A 21,847-nucleotide genomic window follows, 5' to 3' on the forward strand; every position below is an offset into this window, starting at 1 on the left:
CCAGGAGCAGGGCGGGGCGGGCGTCGGCGAGGATGTGGGCCGTGCGCGCCGCCGGGAAGGTCACGTCGAGGGGGAGGTAAGCTGCGCCTGTCTGCAGAAGAGCATATCCATTGACTAACTAATAACTTGTGAGATAAAAAAAAATATAGGAGGACTGGGGGAGGGAGAGAGGGAGGTAAGGGAGGAGGAAGGGGGGGACAGGGGAGTAGAGGACGGGAGGGGAGGAGGGGGAGGGAAGGGAATGCAACCTTCCGAGGGAGGAGGGAGGGGACAGGGAAGGGGGAGAAGGAGATCAGCGTCATGTGAGACAGGAGGAAGTGGGGGTTGTGAAGGAAGGAAGGAAGGGTGGTGAGACAGCTGCAGTAGCACTAGCCAGATAGGAATGGTAGGGAGGATATGGGGGAGTGAAGGGGAAGGGGAGGAGGGGAGGAAAAGGAGGAATTATCCGGCGTATGAGCGAAAACGACAGATTACTAATATAGGAAAGTCATTAGTCTCATGACGGGAACAGTGAAACATTATTCAAACTGTCCAACATATTAAGACAAAACACATCAACTGCAACTGGTAATAGCGAGACCTCAACCGTGGGAAAGCTCTAAGCACTGACGTTTCAGGCCTCAGCGAAGAAACCACGCGAAGATTTCAACGAGGAGATAATAATAATAATGATAATAATAATAATAATAATAATAATAATTATAAATTATTATTATTATTATTATTATTATTATTATTATTATTATTATTATAATCAAACAATATTGATCTTGGCTACATTGAAAAGAGAGAGAGAGAGAGAGAGAGAGAGAGAGAGAGAGAGAGAGAGAGAGAGAGAGAGAGAGAGAGAGAGAATGATAAAATAGAGAAGTTACAATGAAGTTAAAAAAAACATATAGTATGTACTATGGTCTATATGTTATGCATTAAAGAAAAAAATGTACGGGACATGAGATTGAGCGGCGATCATGTTAGTGCTTGCTTGTACTGTTGTACACTGCCATGTACAGTCGCGATATGAAGTGATGTCGCCGCTCTCAAAATGTTTCGTACGGGAGCATTTGAAGGTAACGGAAGCGATGTGTATTTATTGTTTATGTTATAATGTTCCCTTTTAATGATAATCTATAATACGTTGTGATGTAAAACACGGTAAAATAACATAGTAGTACCTGAATTACAATTATACATTCATTTGCTTTAACAAATGCAACTGCGAATGTCATGTGTTGTTTTCAGTGCTGAAGTACTGAAGACAACCTTGAAATGATTTAGCTCTCGTCGTGTGCTTATCTTTGCAAAACAGTTGTTATACGTTGTTCAGATTTAGGCGATATATATATATATATATATATATATATATATATATATATATATATATATATATATATATATATATATATATATATATATATATATATATATTGTGGGTTATTACATGACTTGTCTTCTGCAGTTATTAATACACACGCACAGTATGACACGAAGCGAATGGACAGTTGCTGGCATTACTTTGCGTTTTATTGATTAAGAAACGATCAAAAAATAAGGTTTCACATTAAACACCTTTTATTCACTATTGTGGCTTCTTATCATAAGCATGGGGACTGAAATATATAGTAAAATTGCTCAGTGACGATGATGAATGAAGAATGCCTTCATAGGTAGGGTTGCCATATCTGAACTATCAAAATTCCGGACGCCTCTAGTACCCTACGAACACTCGACCATAGCCTAATGTTTGGCAGCGCGACCGCCCGACCACCACCTCCATTTCAAAGTCATATTTTCTTATTTCCCCACCTTCCTCGATTATGCTATGGCACTTATAAGCTGTGGACATGCTCCACTGATCACCTCCAAGCATTAGAAGTCTACATGAAGCTTTTGTCATCGTTATATTGACCAAGAAAGTCAGTGATGTTTGCGATCGGCAGCAAAGAGTGAGGAGCTTGGAGTTACAAAACACGACTATTCTGAGGCTATTTATTCTTATTTTTCCATCTCCCACTATCCCTCGGTAGTTATAGGCTGTGGGCATCTTCCCTTTATCACTATCATGCATTAAAAGTCCACGGACAGCTTTTGTTATCGTTATGTTGACCACGAAAGGCAAAGAATGAGTCAGGGCTGAATAATAGGTATGGTGCTTTTACTTTCTGTTTGAGTAATATGTCGATAATTGGACTTCATTTGACTCTTTCCTTGGTGAACGAAAACACTTTGTGTCAAAATATTTCGACAAGTCTTCGTAAGACATCATTGAATATTTCTTTTCTATTTTTTTCTAGCTTCTAAAATATATTTAGTTAAGTTATGATGAAGATGCAGGAAAATAATGGTACTCTTGAAAATATATAACGATACTTGGGTGATCGAAAATAAACGTACACAGCGACATCACTTCATATCGCGACTGTACGTTTATTTTCGATATTACTCAAACAGAAAGTAAAATTATCTTTTCATGATCATTGTTGACAACACTAAATCTAACATATGCGCAATATATAGGACATGCATAATTAGTCGATATCCTAAACTAGGATGACGTAATTGATTTAATTATACTCTCGTATGATGATGACGTCATCGCCCGCGCACCATACCTATTATTCAGCCCTGACTCATTCTTTGCCTTTCGTGGTCAACATAACGATAACAAAAGCTGTCCGTGGACTTTTAATGCATGATAGTGATAAAGGGAAGATGCCCACAGCCTATAACTACCGAGGGATAGTGGGAGATGGAAAAATAAGAATAAATAGCCTCAGAATAGTCGTGTTTTGTAACTCCAAGCTCCTCACTCTTTGCTGCCGATCGCAAACATCATTGACTTTCTTGGTCAATATAACGATGACAAAAAATTCATGTAGACTTCTAATGCTTGGAGGTGATCAGTGGAACATGTCCACAGCTTATAAGTGCCATAGCATAATCGAGGAAGGTGGGGAAATAAGAAAATATGGCTTTGAAATGGAGGTGGTGGTCGGGCGATCGCGCTCCCAAACATTAGGCTATGGTCGAGTGTTCGTAGAGGCGTCCGGAATTTTGATAGTTCAGATATGGCAACCCTACCTATGAAGGCATTCTTCATTCATCATCGTCACTGAGCAATTTTACTATATATTTCAGTCCCCATGCTTATGATAAGAAGCCACAATAGTGAATAAAAGGTGTTTAATGTGAAACCTTATTTTTTGATCGTTTCTTAATCAATAAAACGCAAAGTAATGCCAGCAACTGTCCATTCGCTTCGTGTCATACTGTGCGTGTGTATTAATAACTGCAGAAGACAATTCATGGAATAACCCAGAATATATATATATATATATATATATATATATATATATATATATATATATATATATATATATATATATATATATATATCGCCTAAATCTGAACAACGTATAACAACTGTTTTGCAAAGATAAGCACACGACGAGAGCTAAATCATTTCAAGGTTGTCTTCAGTACTTCAGCACTGAAAACAACACATGACATTCGCAGTTGCATTTGTTAAAGCAAATGAATGTATAATTGTAATTCAGGTACTACTATGTTATTTTACCGTGTTTTACATCACAACGTATTATAGATTATCATTAAAAGGGAACATTATAACATAAACAATAAATACACATCGCTTCCGTTACCTTCAAATGCTCCCGTACGAAACATTTTGAGAGCGGCGACATCACTTCATATCGCGACTGTACACAGCGACATCACTTCATATCGCGACTGTACAGTCATCGTCAGAGGCAGTCATGGCACGCCGCCTTGGGTTGAGTGACGAACAGATTTATTTTATTCATTTAGTATTTAATTTTGAACAATAACTGAAAAGTCAAAATGATTGAATCACTGATTCTGATGACTGATTCCAATAGACTGATTGAGTCCGATTCACTAAGAAAAAAAAAAAAAAATCTGAGCATGCCGCGCTGCAAATGTCTTCCATAGTTTTCTAAGTACCGCAAAAAGTACCGCAGAATGTCTTAGTGCGGTCCGCGGTAGTGCGGTATTTTCAGAAAGTTTGCGGTAATGCGGTACTTTTTTTGTGATGCGATACTACCGTACTAAGTACCGCACTTGCCCACCTCTGTTTATGCATGGCGAAGAGAGCGTTAACGAGGCAGGGAAGGGCGTGAGGCTGGTGTGTGCCTCGGGGTCATTCTCTTGAACATTTCGGCGCCCAAGCACACACATATTTGACTAAGCTTTAGTAGGAGTTTTGGGCATTTCCAGGGGTAGTTTTATGACCCCTCTGGTAGTTTGACCCTTCTTCTGTACCGTAAACCTATAAAAAAACACTCATTAGAACGCGACTGATCTTCTTTACGGCCTTTGGAAATAATTGATGTGAGAGGCGGAAGCGTCTGACAATACCGACCGTGGTATGTGTGGTCATAAGACAGGTGTTCGTAACGTATGGAGTGAGGCATATGTAATGAGGCAGTTGAAAAAATGTTACTCTGTGAGGTATAGGGCGGGAGTACGGCGGTAACAAGGATTATATACTATAAAGATAGCTCACTGAAACGTCATCGATGGTGTCATGACTGCGGTACGTCATCTGGTTCACTCTCACCCTGCTCTCACGGTATAAAATGTACTAGAAAACCCTTATTTATTCATATTCATGGTCAGATTTTGCGCTTTTTTTGATTGCTTAGGATATGCAATCAAATTAGGCAGCTGTTGAGTTGGCAAACAGTACACAGCAACATACTTATTTGAGAAATATGTTTGAAAAAGATACCGAGAAACTGCTGTCAACCACACATCGACGCTTACGTTCTCTCAGATTTCACCAACACCCACCTTCTACAACTTTACAGGGGTAACCAATCATGTCATCAATATCGTTATAGATAATATAGAAGTTGGTATAGTCTTTGTGTATTCTTACAAATACATTGATCCCTTTATACATTATTTATATTAACCATTTGATATAATTTTCCTGATCCAACACTAATACTTCAATTAATATATATCTATGTTAGCTATTTCGATGACAGGATTAGTTACCCCTGCAAAGTTGCAGAAAACGAACGTTAACGAAACTTGAGAAAACGCAAGCACCTATACATGGCAGACAGCAACATTTCCCTGCAACCCCCATATAACTTATTTCTCAAATATCTCCACCACTGCACACCACTGGACAACTCAACAGCTGCCCAATTCAACCACATATCCCCAGCAACCAAAAAAAGCGCAAAATCTGACTATGAATGAGTAACAAGATCGATAAGTAATGGCCCCCCAATACACTTTATATGGAGAGAGTGAACCAGATTGCATACGCGGTGCATTGTGGGTAAAAGAAATGCTTAGTAAGCTATCCTTATCATATAGGTTGAACCACTGTAACACCCATATACAGCACAAATCACCATTTTCACTGAGCACGCTGCTGTGAGAACAGTGGAGTGAATCAGTTTCTCGCCCAGCACCATTTGTGTACATGTGTGACGTCATCCGCGGTGCATTGTGGGTAAAACAAATGCTTAGTGAGCTATCCTTATAGTATATTATCCTTGGGAGGGAATAGGTAGGTAAGTAGGGTAGGTAGGGTAGGGTAAGTAGTAGGTAGGTAGGGTAAGTACCTACATGAGTGTGGGAGAGGTTCAGAAGAGGGTGGTCGGCTGGAGGAGCGGTAGTGGTGTTAATACCTTATGAATGGCGAGCAGAGCGGTGACGAGGCGGGCGGAGGGCGGGAAGCACACGGCCACCACTCTGTCACCGTCGGGGTTGGCGCAGGGCACGCCATGGAGACGCCGCAGGAGACATCTGGCGGAGGGTGGCAAAACAATTATTGAACTGACACTTGATAACGCTGCTGGAGGCATGATCTAAGAAGGTAAAGTCGACCGAATGGAGGAGCAAAATTCGTTCAATTCCGCGCATCCTCCCCTACCTCCTCGTGACGCAACAGCGTATAAAAAATAGCACAGCGAATCGGCAAAACTCATCAGTCGCACTCACACCGCCGTGTTCTCCGTGCGGTGTGTGCTAGTCTCTTAACTACTCTCTCTCTCTCTCTCTCTCTCTCTCTCTCTCTCTCTCTCTCTCTCTCTGTACACCGCTAGACATCGCCTCTGCGTTATCACGCAGTACGGCAAGGCTCCCCGCTGTGTGTGCACATATGTGTGTGTGTGTGTGTGTGTGTGTGTGTGTGTACACACACACACACACACTCAGCGGGGAACCTTGCCGTACTGTGGTAACGAAGAGGCGATGTCTACGGTGTACACACACACACACACACACACACACACACAGAGACTTCCTCCTTTGAAAATAACCTAGTTACCGCTGAATTGTGAAAGAGAATGGAAGAGGAACCGCGCGTGAGAGAGAATGCCAATTCCCTCCAAGGTTCCCTCTTCGTGTCATCGACGGGATGCGCGTCGGTCGACCTTTCTCCTTAGGGCTTAGACTGTTGGTGGTAGCGAGTGTTCTAAGTGCTAATCGGTTCACGGATAGAGAAAGTCATATCCGCCAGGGTTACTTTATTGGACAAAACATACACAGCTCATCACAAGGACAACACATAGGATAGGTGTTTGTTTGTGTATGCGTTTGTGTGAATGTTGTTTGTGTAGGTTAACATTTAAGTGTTGGTGTATGTGTGGAACAATGTGTAACGGTGGACAACAAGAGAACGTGGACGGACAGTCAAAGGTAAACGAATACAAGGAAAGTTAACGATGAAGACGCGACAAGACAGACTGGCAGACACAGTGACGATGGACATTACATGAAAACACTGAGAATCTTAGTCTCTCTTTGCAGCACCCCATTTTCTTGACACGGAATTTGAGCGGTGACTGCTACAAGACCATGGCTGGAGGTGAAAAAATAATTGTGCTTCGAAACTTCTTTACCTCTAAAGAAAAGTGTCTATGGTGCGCAAAGGAAGATGGTGTCGCTGGCACCTTATTAGTTGGCTCATCTTTTGTGTACGGAAAGTCAAGGCAATACTCTCGATCCAAGATTCAATAATGTATGACGTAGCGGCTAAGGTTTTACGGCACCATTCCTCAACGATACGAAGCATCTTGGACATGTTTTGACATCATATAAACATAAATAAAGCCTTATCGAAAAATCAAACCACGCACTTTTGTTACATTTACGTAAAGAAAAGACAAGGTGCACTATATACGTGTGCAAAACCACGGATGTTTGCAGAAAGGGATTCAAGGCTATACATCTGAAACCTTTGTATAGTGAATCACAGCAAAACTATTACCAAGAATTGTGACGTACCTGGCGAGCTTGTTGGCGGCGCGGTCCAGCTGGTGGTAGGTGAGCCAGGCAGGGTCGGCGGCGTCACGTAGGGCGGGGGCCTTGGGGTGGGCAAGGGCGGCACACTGGAACAGCCTCGGCGCAGCCACCCACTCCAGGGGCAGCGGGCGGCGGGGGCCATGCAAGGGCATACTGGCTGTGGGAGGGGAAGGGAGGATACACACACACACACGAAGGCGGTGACTGAATGGTTTACCTGTGGGCGTGGTGAGCTCGTGGACCTAGGTTCGAGTCCCATCGAAACACTGATTTTTCAAACCATGGCCGACTAGCTGAGGATTACCCACATGCTGTCCAGATCTTCAGTCAACTTTAACTTCAGCGACTTCATTCAAGTGGAGCACCGGGGGGCAGCATGGGCCAAGCAAGAGGCATACATCGCGGCAGCCACAATAAATAAAAGTCACCTGCGCCACTAACGGGCTGGAGCCTACTGGCGCGCCTCAAGCAGCACCTAAACACACACACACACAAACACACACACACACACTTCAATGAAACTAAATATGCCATTCCCCTCTCCAACCCCCCCTCCCCCCCCCCCCCCACACACACACACACTTCCATAAAACAAAATATTTAATTCCCCCCTCCACACACACACACACACACACACACACACACACACACACACACACACACTTCCATAAAACAAAATATTTCATTCCCCCTTACACACACACACACACACACACACACACACACACACACACACACACACACACACACACACACACTTCAATGAAACTAAAAATGCCATTCCCCTCTCCACCCCCACACGCTTCAATGAAACAAAATATGCCATTCCCCCCTCCCACCTACACACACACACACACACACACACACACACACACACACACACACACACACACACCAATGAAACAAAATATTCCATTCCCACCCTCCCACCTACACACACACACACTCACACCAATGAAACAAAATATGCCATTCCCCCCTCCCACCTACACACACACACACACACACACACACACACACACACACACACACACACACACATAAATTAATCTAAATATACCATTCTCCCCATACATACACACACACACACACACACACACACACACACACACACACACACACACACACACACACACACACACACACACTTAAATGAATCTAAATATACCATTCTCCCCCCCCCCGTCCCCCCCACACACACAGGAAAAGTTGGACAATTATAAATTGGGAGACAGGACTGGCCGAGCTTGAGCTCAGGCCCTTTATACTACAAATAGGTAAACACACACACACACACACACACACACACACACACACACACACACACACACACACACACACATGGCCCGGTAGCTCAGTGGATAGAGCGTCTGCCTCACAACCAGAAGCACCGGGGCTCGATTCCCCGGCCGGGTTAAGATAAGTTGGGTTTATCTTCTTTCACGTGTAGCCCCTGTTCACCTAGCAGTGAGTAGGTACGCGACGTAAGGCAAGTTGTGACCTCGTTGTCGCGGTGTGTTGTGTGAGTGGTCTCAGTCCTACCCAAAGGTCGGTACTATGAGCTCTGTGCTCTTCCGTAGGGGAACGGCTGGCTGTCTTGAGAGAGAGACCCACAGCAGACCAAGAGGTGAATTACACACAAACATTCGCACTTTCTCCCACATAAGCTCACCAGAGTTTGTCAAGCGACGGAACTGGTAGATTGGACGATATTAGAGTTATTTAGGCCAACGGGTCGAGTGAGCAAGAGGCTGATGTGGTGATGGTGGGGGTGGTGGTAGTGGTGTGATGGCGGCGATGTTGCTTCGTTGGAGGGATGCTGGCGAGTGACTGACGAGCACCAACCAACTGCTCTGAGGTCGTTGTGTGACAGAGGCTCCGTGTCCTTCTTTCTACCCTCCACTTACTATCGTACTATCCTTCTCCCTCCTCCTCCTCCACCTCCATCCCATATTCCTCCTCTCCCCTCCTCCTACATCCCTCCCTTATCCTTTTTACAGTGCTGTATCTATCTCTTCTTTCCTATCATGTTCCTTCTGTGCATTCTCTGCCTCTCATCTTATTAGCATCTTTCTCCTTCCCATCTCTCTCCCTCCTTTGCTCTCCGTACTTTTCTGTGGCTCCTCCCATCTCTTTCTTTTAATAGCATGTTCCTCCGTATCTCTCCCTTTCATGTATACCCCTCTAATCTCCCTCTTTTGCTCTCCTTCCCTTCCTCCCATCTCTCTTCTATGCCCTCTCTCCCTCCTTCTTCATATCGTTACTCCTCCATCTCTCTGCTTCCCTTTCCTCCCCTCTGTCGCTTTTCCTACACTTTTCCTTATACTTAACATTACTCTCCGTTGCTTTGAGTTCCTTTGAGTTGCTTGAGTTGCTTTGAATTACTTTGAGTTACTTTGAGTTGCTTGAGTTACTTTGTTAGCTAGAGTTGCTCTGCACTGATAAGTTACTTAAGTTTAAGGAAATAATAGTCTTGGTCCTTAAGTGAAAGGATATGATGAAGCACAAACATTTGAGAGAACAATGTCTTTTCATCATGGGCCATTATCTCGCAGGTGCTTAGCAGCCACCGTTCTTTGTTGGATGTTATATTCGCGTTCCCTATTGGTGACACGATCATGAGGCAAAGTGCGTTGTTCAGTTTATCATTTATACATAATACAAATAAAATGATATTCCATCTATTAAACACCGATGAAATTTGAGCATTTTGCCGGAGCAGGACGGAGCACACTAACTACCATCCGACAGAGATTGGTGGAGATCGTAGGGAAAGGCCTTTGTCCTGCACTCAACTAGAAATGGCTGAGATACTGATGATGGAGGGTTGATGTAATTCTTTCCTCACTTCATGGAGAGTGGCTCGCTGCTCCCTACCAGCTGCTGACTTCATAAAGGAGTGCCCGTCAACTCCTCTCTCTGACTGTGGGCCGTATATTAGTCGTTTGCTACGCTTATGATGGTTGGCTCTCAGCTCTCATAATCCGCACAGTTTGTTTGAAAATTTGGAACGATGATCAATTATAATTACTCATTTGCGGGAAGCCGATGATGAAACTGTGCAACGAAAAACAACAACAAACTTTAAATGGTAAATAAAACATCACCTATCTATATGATAAACTATAAGCTGGTAATACATACGGGCGTTCGGGTAAAGGCTAAGCCACCTCTCTTGTTAGGTATTCGATAGGAATCAGACAACAACCATGGAATATGATATGCGGTGAGACAGAAGGTAAGCCACCTCCCTCCCTTCCTCCCTCCCTCCCTTCTTGCCTCTCGGTGGGAAGAATGTTCGCTGGTGACAGATGGTTGCACATCGCCTTTTTTCGGGACGAGAATACAGACAGTTCTGGTGACCTCTTTGTCAAGCAATCTTGTTTTACATCTAGACCAAATTCGTCGAACCATTCCTTCGCTAACATTGGTGGCTTTCGCTGTTCAAGCAACTGCTCTTGAGGGTGGTATTATAGGTCCTCTTAGCTTTCTCCTCCAAGAAATACTTATTTATGTTGTAAATAAGTCCTTTCGACTGTGTAGCGCCGCACGGGAGCGCGGGGGTTGCAGGGAGACCTTCAATTCTGGCGCGTGACCTTGAGGGAAGTGACCTTGTTCAGACTGTCAGCACACTGACAACGTCGGAAAACAACCTTGTCAAGTCTCCACAATTTTGCGGATATCTCAACCAGATTTTCAGGGAAGCTTCGTGTCCATCCAGAATAGAACCCATTAAATTTTTTATGTCAAAGGTCAAGGTCGCACAAAACGTCATTTTGGCCATAACTTCGGTTCTCCTCATCGTAGACGTAGAGCCTTCAGACTTGGTTCATATTTTAGCTCATGGAAAGACGCACCTTGCATGGCCTTGACATTGACCTTTGACCTTGACCTCAAAAAGTTTGCCTAAGGTCAAAGTTTCCCCCCCAAAAAATGTTTTCATCAAATTTCGAAACAAATGTTTCCATATGATGCACTTTGCATGGCCTGGTGTCAAAGGTCAAAGGTCAAGGTCGTACAAAACGTCATTTTGGCCATAACTTCGGTTCTAATCATCGTAGAGCCTTCAGACTTGGTTCATATTTTAGCTCATAGAAAGACGTACCTTGCATGGCCTTGACCTTGACCTTTGACCTTAACCTCGAAAATTTCGCCAAGGTCAAAGTTCCCCCAAAATTGAATTTCATCAAATTTCGAAACAAATGCTTCCATATGATGCACCTTGCATGACCTTGACCTTGACCTTTGACCTTGACCTCAAAAAGTTCGCCCAAGGTCAAAGTTTCCCCCAAAAATAGAATTTCTTCAAATTTTGAAACAAATGCTTCCATATGATGCATAAGATCACAGTTGATGCCCATACCAATTTTCAGGACGATCTTTGGCGGAGGTAAGCACTCTCCGAGTGCTATGCGTCTAGTTCTTGCTTGAATTCATCCATTTTCTCCACAATTTTGGTAGCCAGAGATGCTTTATGGAGGCATGGGTTGCAAATCCAATGAATTTTAGGTATATTCTTCTTAATTCCAGACAAATGAGCACATTTCACATGACACCATTTAGGGCACAAACAGCATCCAATCCATTTCTCGCCTGTGAAATCCTCACAAATGTAACAAAAATCCCTCACGCTCCTGGCTTTCCTAGCCATGTCGACACAGCACTCTCCACACGGAGCAAGACTCAACACATCCGATCACGGCCACGACTACTCACTCATACAAAATCTTTGTTATTATCCTAAAAAAAGACGAAACAACTTAACATCTTAATCTGAACACCGTATTGGCTTATTGGATTATCAAATTATTAATTCAATTCATTTAGAAGTAGTAAATAGCTGACATATGAGAGGAAGAGAGAGGTGTTGGAAATGCTTGGCAAGAGTTGCGGGGCGGGGTTGACTCGTAGCGGCCTACACCAAAACGGTCTGGTAAAAATGGTTTTACTAGGTAAGTCATCGGTCCACATTCACCGAGGTGGTAATATTTACCAAATCGTAAACTAGTGATCTGCATATGTAGAGATTAAAATTTGGTAACTTTGGTGTAGTAGTCTAAGCCATCTGCGGCCACGTGACTGGACTAAGATCGTCTGTTCCGAGTTGGGACATTCATAGTTCAGTGGCTCAAGTAAAACTGTAACTACAACTCGATCGCCCAAATGCTTCAAAACAGTCCTGGGGCGTGAAAATCATGACAAGCAAATTATAAACGTGATGCTGAAACCACACACACACACACACACACACACACACACACACACACACACACAAGTGGCCAGGGGGGTATTTTGTGACGTGTTCCGTATGGGCTCAGTCAGGTTTAGTTACCAAGCGGCTCACCTCGCCACGCCAGAATCAAGCGGCACACGCAGCCTGAACGTGAGTGTGGCGACGCTAATCCCCGGCTTTGATACGAGGAGGGCTGGCGCTGTCACGGCACTCTTAGCGAATAGCGTAGTAGCCCTTAGCGCCTCCTACCTTCCACGAAAAAGAAATATGCTGAGTATACCGAAGACACTTTTTTCTCTTTCCTCTTTTTTTTCAGAGGACGGAGAAGAAAGGGATGATGGAGAAAAAAGTAGTAAGATAGTCGAAATGAGTACACCAACTTGTCATATTAATTGCAGGAGCCACGAGCTTTGTGAGAGTCCCCATGTCATTGCTTTTCCGAGCGTGCATGGGTGTGAAATGTAGGAGGAGGAGAATGAAAAGAATGAAAGGTTCTGGAACAACAGGTACGGGACTGAATATCATTGAGAGAGAGAGAGAGAGAGAGAGAGAGAGAGAGAGAGAGAGAGAGAGAGAGAGAGAGAGAGAGAGAGAGAGAGAGAAAAAGCACCAACCGTGCACTGATTGGGCATAATGACCTCTTCCCGTCTGTCGCCGTCCAGTAGGAAACAGGAAGTGACGTAGAAGGCCTCTGATTGGTCGGCTTTGTCTCCACCAGTGTGGTAATTAGACTTCCTTAATTACCGCCCCCGAAAAATATCCGACTGTCAATTGGCCTAACAGATGGCAATGGTTGGGTGATTAGTCTGCGATCCTTTATGTATACGTTGTTACTGTGTGTTGTTACTCTTTTTTACAGTGAAGAAAGCAGCTCAATGAAAAAAATAAATGGGAACAAAAACCCTGCTTGTTACCGTTGTAATGTTGTCTGCTTTGGGTAACGTGTGTGTGTTCTTTGCTAGTGTTGGTTAGGCTCACACTGTTACCCCACTGTCAGGGCTGGAGTCTAGGTTATTGAACTTCACACACTGAGATTAGAAGATGAGAACATACGAACGTAAGGAGTCTGCAAGAGGCCGACTGGCCAATACAAGGCCGCTCCTGTAAGCCTAACCCTACCTTGCTTCACTATCCATGAACTTATCCAACCTCCTCTTGAATGTATCTATGGTATTGGCACCCACAACATGACTGCCAAGCCTGTTCCACTCATCCACCACTCTGTTGGTAAACCAATTTTTGCCTATGTCTTTGTTGAATCAATTTATCTCTGGTATTTATTCTCTGGGTATTTAAACATTAGTGTAAGTATAGACCTATATTATACAGGCTTATGTACATGTATCTACAGTCTCGGTGAGCTTGAAGAGTCACCTTAAAGGCCAACACCGGAAGCCACCACCGATCGCGTATTTATTTCCTTTCTCTGTACTGTTATGTGGCGTCCATCCCTGAACAGGTCAAGTTATAGGTTAGGGTGGGTTAGGTTAAGTTTCATTAGAAGCCCCAGGGGTAATTTGGAGTGGGAATCCCAATGAGAGTACTTTCCAGAACACCCCGTGGTTATTATTGAAGCTACAGCCGAGCGTCTTAACTCAGGGACCACATACCCGTAAAGAGATTGAAGCTATGCCCACCCAAAGTCTAACTAGATTTTGTGCCCACCGTCCACCACAGCCTCCTCTGCTTCTCTGTCTCTCCCCCTGCTGCGTCACTCAAAATAACATAATTTATATATCTCGTAAACACGGTAGCGCCATTTCAAGCCATGTGTCGAGGCATAATATACCTTCTCCTCATTTCTGTTTACATGATTCTACATGCATTATTGCCTCACACGCTAATCACTGCTCCTATTGAAGAAAGTATAGATGAATGGCCAAAAGAGAGGTCAATTTCGGTTGTTTTAGTGTTGTGTTGTGATGTGGTGTGTGTGTGTGTGTGTGTGTGTGTGTGAAATATGATATAAGGGACTTACGTAAGTTGACAGTTAGAGAGAGAGAGAGAGAGAGAGAGAGAGAGAGAGAGAGAGAGAGAGAGAGAGAGAGAGAGAGAGAGAGAGAGAGAGAGAGAGAGAGAGAGAGAGAGAGAGAGAGAGAGAATAACAAACGAAGGAGGAAAATAGGAACAAAACAGAAAGAAAAAGAAAGGAGAACTAAGGAAGAAGATGAAAGAACCAAAAGTCAGTAGTGAAGTCAGTTTGCTTTTGAGATAGTGAAGAGAAGACGTGTATGAGGAGAGGATTATGATACGAGGGAAGAAGAGAAAGACGAGGACGAGGAGGAGGAGGAGGAGGAGGAGGAGATGTGTGGCGATTTCATAATTTCAATCGATGACATGAAAAGTCCTTGTGTGTGTGTGTGTGTGTGTGTGTGTGTGTGACTGGTTTTAATTCTCTCTCTCTCTCTCTCTCTCTCTCTCTCTCTCTCAAAAAAAAAAAGATTACTGCAAATTATTTTTTTCTTACCTTGTTTTGTGCTTAAGCGACGTACGAAGATAGCTCAGTAACTTCCTTTTCCATAGTAATTGCGTTTGTGTGTGTGTGTGTGTGTGTGTGTGTGTGTGTGTGTGTGTGTGAGAGAGAGAGAGAGAGAGAGAGAGAGAGAGAGAGAGAGAGAGAGAGAGAGAGAGAGAGAGAGAGAGAGAGAGAGTGTACCACCACGCCTTTAAATGGACAAGACGTTTGGTGTGTCAGGATGAAAAGAGAGAAAGACAAAGGAGAGAAGGAAGGAGTCAGCGAGTAACCGAGAGAGGTAAATCAAACGAAGGAGAAGGAAGGAGAAAGGGAAGGAAGAAGTATGGGAGAGGCGGTGTGGTGTGTTTCACTTCCTTGCATCAGAAAAACTGGTAGGTGGAGAGAGAGAGAGAGAGAGAGAGAGAGAGAGAGAGAGAGAGAGAGGAAGAGGGCCCTTGACTCCCACCCTCCTTCCCTCCTTCCTTACCTGTCCCCCACACCTCATGTAGCTACCCAGGTGGAGGAAAGGGGGAGAGTAGGAGGGAAGGGATGATGGGAGACAGGAAGAGAGGGGTAGGTGGAATGGATGAGGAGAGGGGGAAAAAGGTAGAACTGGAAATGAAAGAGGAATAGGGGAAGGTAGAAAAGATAAGGGAAAGGGGAGAAATAGTCCGAATGGAGGTAAAAGATGGAGAATAGAAGAGAGGGGAAAGTAGCAGAAGAGGGAGAGGGAGAGGGGAGAAATGATAGGAATGGAGACGAAAGAGGGAGGGTGAGGGAAGGAAGGTCGGGAGAAGGGAGAAAGATAGGAGAGGGTTAAGGAGATGAGAGGGAAGGTGGGATGAAAAAGAGGACTATGCTATATAACCTTACCTGAAGAAGATAAATTATGGATCACCTGAAGATCAGCCACGTGCGTGCGGGGTGGCTGATGTTCAGGTGAGACAGTCTGGGGTGGCTGATCTTCAGGTGAGAGAGGCTGGGCTGGCTGTTCTTCAGGTGGTCACTGTGGTGTGTCACTGCAGAATTAGGTTCATGTTATGTATCTCTGGAGTGAATGTATTGGAGAAACAACACCAAGTCGTCAAGTAAACCTATCTGAGAAGACTACGATTGACTACTACAGTTTCTTTAGGGAAACATGTGCTTCGTGCTTTCAAGCAAATCAAATTAAGCTAGGCGGACCTGGGATTACTGTAGAAATCGACGAATCTTGTTTTCTCATAAGTCAAAGCATTACACTCCTATTTGTCATTGTTGATTAAAGCACGGAATCAGCAGCTGGATACATGGAAATAGCCTTGGAGAGAGATGCTGCTGCCACCCTTCTTCCAATTCTATTCAACCACATTCTATCAATCGCAGTGACGCGTGGAAAGCGTATCGTAACATCCAAGGTCCAGGGAATGAACACAAAACAATGAATCACTGAATTTTGTTGGAAGGGGCACTGGAGTACACACGCAAACTATTGTATCTTACTGGGATAGACACAAGAGTTATATAAAGGCAAAGCGTGGCTGCAAGAGAAACCTTTTCAACTCATGCCTACAGGAATTCATGTGGCGCGATCGCTTTTCACAAAATGCTTTTGAAAAGTTATGTAAGCATATTAATTGTTGCACAGTATCAAATTTAAGTGTGAAAACTGTTTAATTACTTATTTGCGCCTTTTAATGAATCTCATACTTATTTAGTCTGCCTTTTATCCATTGTTTTAATGACGCTCACATTTTTTTTTTATCATGTGTTTAATCAGATGTTTTAATAAAGTTCGAACTATCACCTGAAGATCAGCCACCCCAGCTATGGTGTGGCTGATGTTCTGGTAAGAGTCTGGGGTGGCGGATCTTCAGGTGAGAGAGTCTGGGGTGGCGGATCTTCAGGTGAGAGTCTGGGGTGGCGGATCTTCAGGTGAGAGAGTCTGGGGTGGCGGATCTTCAGGTGAGAGTCTGGGGTGGCGGATCTTCAGGTGAGAGAGTCTGGGGTGGCGGATCTTCAGGTGAGAGAGTCTGGGGTGGCGGATCTTCAGGTGAGAGAGTCTGGGGTGGCGGATCTTCAGGTGAGAGTCTGGGGTGGCGGATCTTCAGGTGAGAGAGTCTGGGGTGGCGGATCTTCAGGTGAGAGTCTGGGGTGGCGGATCTTCAGGTGAGAGTCTGGGGTGGCGGATCTTCAGGTGAGAGAGGTTTGGCGAGTCTGGGGTGGCTGATCTTCAGGTGAGAGTCTGGGGTGGCGGATCTTCAGGTGAGAGTCTGGGGTGGCGGATCTTCAGGTGAGAGTCTGGGGTGGTGGATCTTCAGGTGAGAGTCTGGGGTGGTGGATCTTCAGGTGAGAGTCTGGGGTGGCGGATCTTCAGGTGAGAGTCTGGGGTGGTGGATCTTCAGGTGAGAGTCTGGGGTGGCGGATCTTCAGGTGAGAGTCTGGGGTGGCTGATCTTCAGGTGATCCAATAAACTATTATAAGACTAGGGCAGCAGATACAGAAGAGTAATAGTTTAAAATAGCCCATCGCTAAAAGGTGGTGACGCGAGAGAAAACGCAGCGGGTGTTGGGCTGACTGGCGGAAATGTGGGTTCACAGCCAGAGGCCTGCTGACCATTGCACCTCGGAGGCGATAGTTTTTAAAAGTTCATTTATATATTTAACGTTATGGAAGAAAATTTCGCAGTAAGTTTGCTGAGTTGAAAATGTGTTTATTGAGAAAGGTGATGTTCATGTGTGTATTTTTTTGTTACTATAAGTTATTGGGTTTAGTTAGGATAATGATGATATATATATATATATATATATATATATATTTTTATATATATATATAGATATATATATATTTTTATATATATATATATAAATATACACAGAGAGAGAGAGAGAGAGAGAGAGAGAGAGAGAGAGAGAGAGAGAGAGAGAGAGAGAGAGAGAGAGAGAGAGAGAGAGAGAGGAAACACTTCCTCTGCAGCAGGGTTGGAATAATTAGGCAGCGGTCACTGTCACAATCGTGACTCCCCGGGGGTCCTGGCTCTTCCCACTGTCGGGCCACACGCCGACAGTTTAGGAAATTTCAAAACAATCGGGGCCCTCCCCGACATGTCACCCGTTGGGAATAAGCAACGACCGTCGGATGTCCATTTCAACAACGTCGTAACAACGTCGTTTCGACATCGGCAATGGTCGGCACTCAAGGGGATCTACTTACGATGGTCGTAACGTACGTCTGGCAGCGCGACATTCCAAAACTGTCGGCGCGTGGTCCGACGTCGGGAGGGCGCCGGGAGTCATGATCGTGACTGTGTGACCGGGGCCTTACACTTGAAGAAAATAATTACAATTACAATTTTTTTTTTTACGTCTTCGCCTGTAGCGCCTTCTTCAGGGGCCTGGTGGTCGGTCTAGGCCCGTCATGGCGCAGGCAATTTTTATAGTGGCGCCATTAATGCTTGGCTCATGCTGCCCCCCGGAACTCATTCTTGATTCAATTGGACGGTTTCTTCTAGAGTCCGGTTGATAGGTGGTCTTCAGGACAGCATGTGGGTAGTCTTAGGACACTCGGCGGTGACTGAAAAATCCCAGGTGGTAGCGAGCGGATTCGAACCGACGTTGCCCATGGCGCGGTGAATGCGGGGTCCGCACGCTAACTACTCAGCCATCGCCTACCCTATGCTCTCAGAAACTCTGAATTACAATTATAATTATGATTACATTTAGAAATAGCAATTACATTGCAATTACAATTACTTCAAAACAAATTCAATTATAATTACAGTTACAATTACAGATACAAAGGGCAGTATAAGCAAAAGACCGTCTGTTTCTCGTTTATTATAATGCACGTTAGCTACAGGGCGCGGCCAGGAACTGGACGTGCCAATCACGCACTCTACTGCTCCTAGTGGCGGAGAGGCCGCCTCCGACTTCTTGACTGTCACCAGCAAGTTTAAATCTTATAAGCAACCCATCACTCTTAATGGAGCTCGACCAGAACCACCTCCATTTTATAATTACAATTAAATTACAAATTACGTCATCATTTAATTAATGAAATTTACAATTACTTACTATAATTGCATTTTCATTTATAATTACAATTACAATAACACTGTAATTAATTACATTTTAATTCATTACAATTACAATTACTCCAACCCTGATCTGCAGGTCCTCATCTTATTCCTTTTCCTCCAGCTCCTCCTCCTCCTCCTCCTCCTGATAGAGGTTTATAAATGGGTTTAATAAAGGGGATGTAATAGGGGTTTCGTTGTAAAAGAGCCAGGTAGAATACGTATCAACGGTTATTAGATAAATTCCGATTCAACAAAGACACAGGCATTGGTTTACCAATAGGGTGGTGAATGAGTGGAACAGGCTTGGCAGTCATGTTGTGGGTACCAATACCATAGATACATTCAAGAGGAGGGATAACTTCATGGATAGTGAGGTTAGATGGGGCTAGGCCTACAGGAGCTGCCTTGTAGGCCAACCGGCCTTTTGCAGACTCCTTACATTCTTATGTTCTTATCATCATCACCACGATCATCGTCATCAGGGCTGGATCAACCATCAAGCAAAATCAGCACACACCCAGTCATCAAGGGAAGGGCCACCACAGGAATTTTCCATGTAGGGACTTATCGTGGACCATGTGGTACAAAACTGCAAATGGTGCCCCCTCAATAAATCACACACACACACACACACACACACACACACACACACACACATATATATATATAGATATATATATTTATTTCTAGATATTTATATTTATATATATATATATATATATTTATATATTTATATTTATATATATATACACACACACACACACACACACACACACACACACACACACACACACACACACACACACACACACACACACACACAATGTATTTATAGTATTGATGAAATTTTAATGATTGAGGTTAATGATTTACATTAATGTTGGGAATACAACATAATTAGAATCTTGGAGTAAAAAGTTACCGTCAACTCGCTGGCGTTCCTTGACAACTTCAACACATGTGCCGTCCCGTCCAGGGGTCCGCGGGGAGAGTGGCGTGGCGACCTATTAGGCTAAGTCTATAGAGGTTTTGCAGTGACGTCATGAAATGGCGTCGTCTGCACCTTGTGCGTCGTCTGCAAACCCGCTGGTGGTCACCTCCCCAGCAGAGTGAGCAGACACACCACGTGTGCCCCATCCCCAAGTCACTACCCGCGGTTAAATGGCAGGACCTTCAGCATCATTTGTGTTAAGTGATTACGCGAGATCGCTTGAGAATGCTGCGAAGCTAAGATACATCGAAAAAAATCAGTGCTTTTGGAGGAGAAGACTGGTAGACTGGCTGTCTAGCTGGCTGGCTGGCTGGTTGATTGGTGGGTTGACTGGTTACCTGGTGGGTTGATTGGCTGGCTGATTGGTAAACTGACTGTCTGTCTAACTGCCCGACTGGATGGCTGACGGGTTGATTGTATAACTGACTGGTTGGTTGACTGACTGGGTAATTGGTTGGCTGGGTGGCTGGTTGACTGGCTGATTGGTTGTTTGGCTGACTGTCTGGCTGGTCGGTTGACTGGCTGTCCCTCTGCCTGGCCGACCATCTGTTGCTGACCAGTGATGCCTTGGTAGGTAGTACAGGCAGGCAAACAGGTGAGAGCAAGTGACGACAGGTGAGGGCAGGTGACGGCAAGTCACTTTACACTACGCACTCTTGGTCACTTCCCTGCGTACACTTATATACTCCACCCAGCACTGAGCTCTGTCCCTCTGTGCACTTTCCCCCCACTGAATTTCCTTTCCTATTATCTTCCCCTGCTTGAGCGCCGCCATACGTGTTTACCTCCATCAGCTCATGTAAATCCCGTTCCGGAGTAAACCCCCGCCACACAGTAATGTAGGGGACTCGGGGCAATACCTAAATGAATGTTACCTCATGTAATAATTTGATCAGTCTTGCCTGTAATATTTACCTCTGACAAAATAAGCAGTGCAGAGTCGAGCTGAAGCAGACGGCCGCCAGTTTTCCCTCCCCACAGCTGCTATCCTCTTTCCCCGCTCTTCTGGATTCGCTGGAAGTCTATAAAATGACACAGCATCTCTCCCGTGTCGGTTAGAACATCCAACCGCACAACATACGTATCCCATGACGAACACACAGAGCACTTGTGCAGCCGCCACCAAGGTTTGCTTTGATATGTGACCACCACCAATGACCACCAAGATGGCCGTGCAGGCCCGCGCTACCCCCGCACCGCCACTAATGACGTCAGCTGCAAAACCTCTATATATACCAAGTCAAGTCACTCTGCTTCAGAACTGCGACCGGTACGCGCAGGAGGCGGTTTTGGGGCGGAGCAGCGGGATGACGTCACTTTGAGCCAAAAAAAAAAAAATACCCGCCAGTTTAGGGGTGACTAAAGTTGGGGCCGTATGTGCACTATGGATGTGTATTCTTGCCTTCTTTCACAGCGCGTTCAGGCAAGCCACTGACGAAAAAATGTCTTTTTATTGTGCTATTGCGTGACTGTAATTTCAATGACTACAAACGGCGGTGTGGGGTGTGAAGGAGGGCATGTTGAAGTAATTGATTTAAACTAGTACACCTTTCCTCGTTTTCTCTAAATCCCTGTTTCTTCATTCTCTAGTTTGGCTCCAAGCAATGTCACGGATAAACCACGCTTCGGCCGTGTCTCCTCCCACAAACCTGCGTATGACTTGACTTGGTGTTTATAGACTTAGCTATTAGGAGGGAATCCCGGATATGTTATCATAGGGATATCTTATCATTGGGAAGAAAAAAAACAGAATATCGTTCACTTGGAAATTAGACTGTAATTTGGCATGTAGCCCCTCTTGACAAT

At 44.4% G+C, this 21,847-nt stretch overlaps 1 protein-coding gene across 2 annotated transcripts in view; it reads right to left on the bottom strand.

The window, feature by feature from the left end:
* The window catches only part of LOC126980367 (zwittermicin A synthase ZmaJ-like), a 30,838-nt gene extending 15,693 nt beyond the window's left edge, over positions 1–15,145 (bottom strand). The window contains exons 1-4 of one of the 2 annotated variants that reach the window (XM_050830214.1): positions 15,006–15,145; positions 7,288–7,462; positions 5,688–5,805; positions 1–91 (exon numbers count right to left, since the gene is read on the bottom strand). The exon at positions 1–91 is cut by the window's left edge and continues 80 nt beyond it. In XM_050830214.1, coding sequence (XP_050686171.1) covers positions 1–91; positions 5,688–5,805; positions 7,288–7,457 — 379 coding nt within the window. In that variant the 5' untranslated portion in view covers positions 7,458–7,462; positions 15,006–15,145. Of the gene's footprint in view, positions 92–5,687; positions 5,806–7,287; positions 7,463–8,977; positions 9,165–15,005 lie in introns of those variants that run through there. The other variant, XM_050830213.1, reaches the window with a different exon arrangement.
* Between the last annotated feature and the right edge of the window lie 6,702 nt (positions 15,146–21,847).

This window comes from Eriocheir sinensis, chromosome 44, assembly GCF_024679095.1.
Source record: "Eriocheir sinensis breed Jianghai 21 chromosome 44, ASM2467909v1, whole genome shotgun sequence".
Classification (NCBI taxonomy): Eukaryota; Metazoa; Arthropoda; class Malacostraca; order Decapoda; family Varunidae; genus Eriocheir; species Eriocheir sinensis.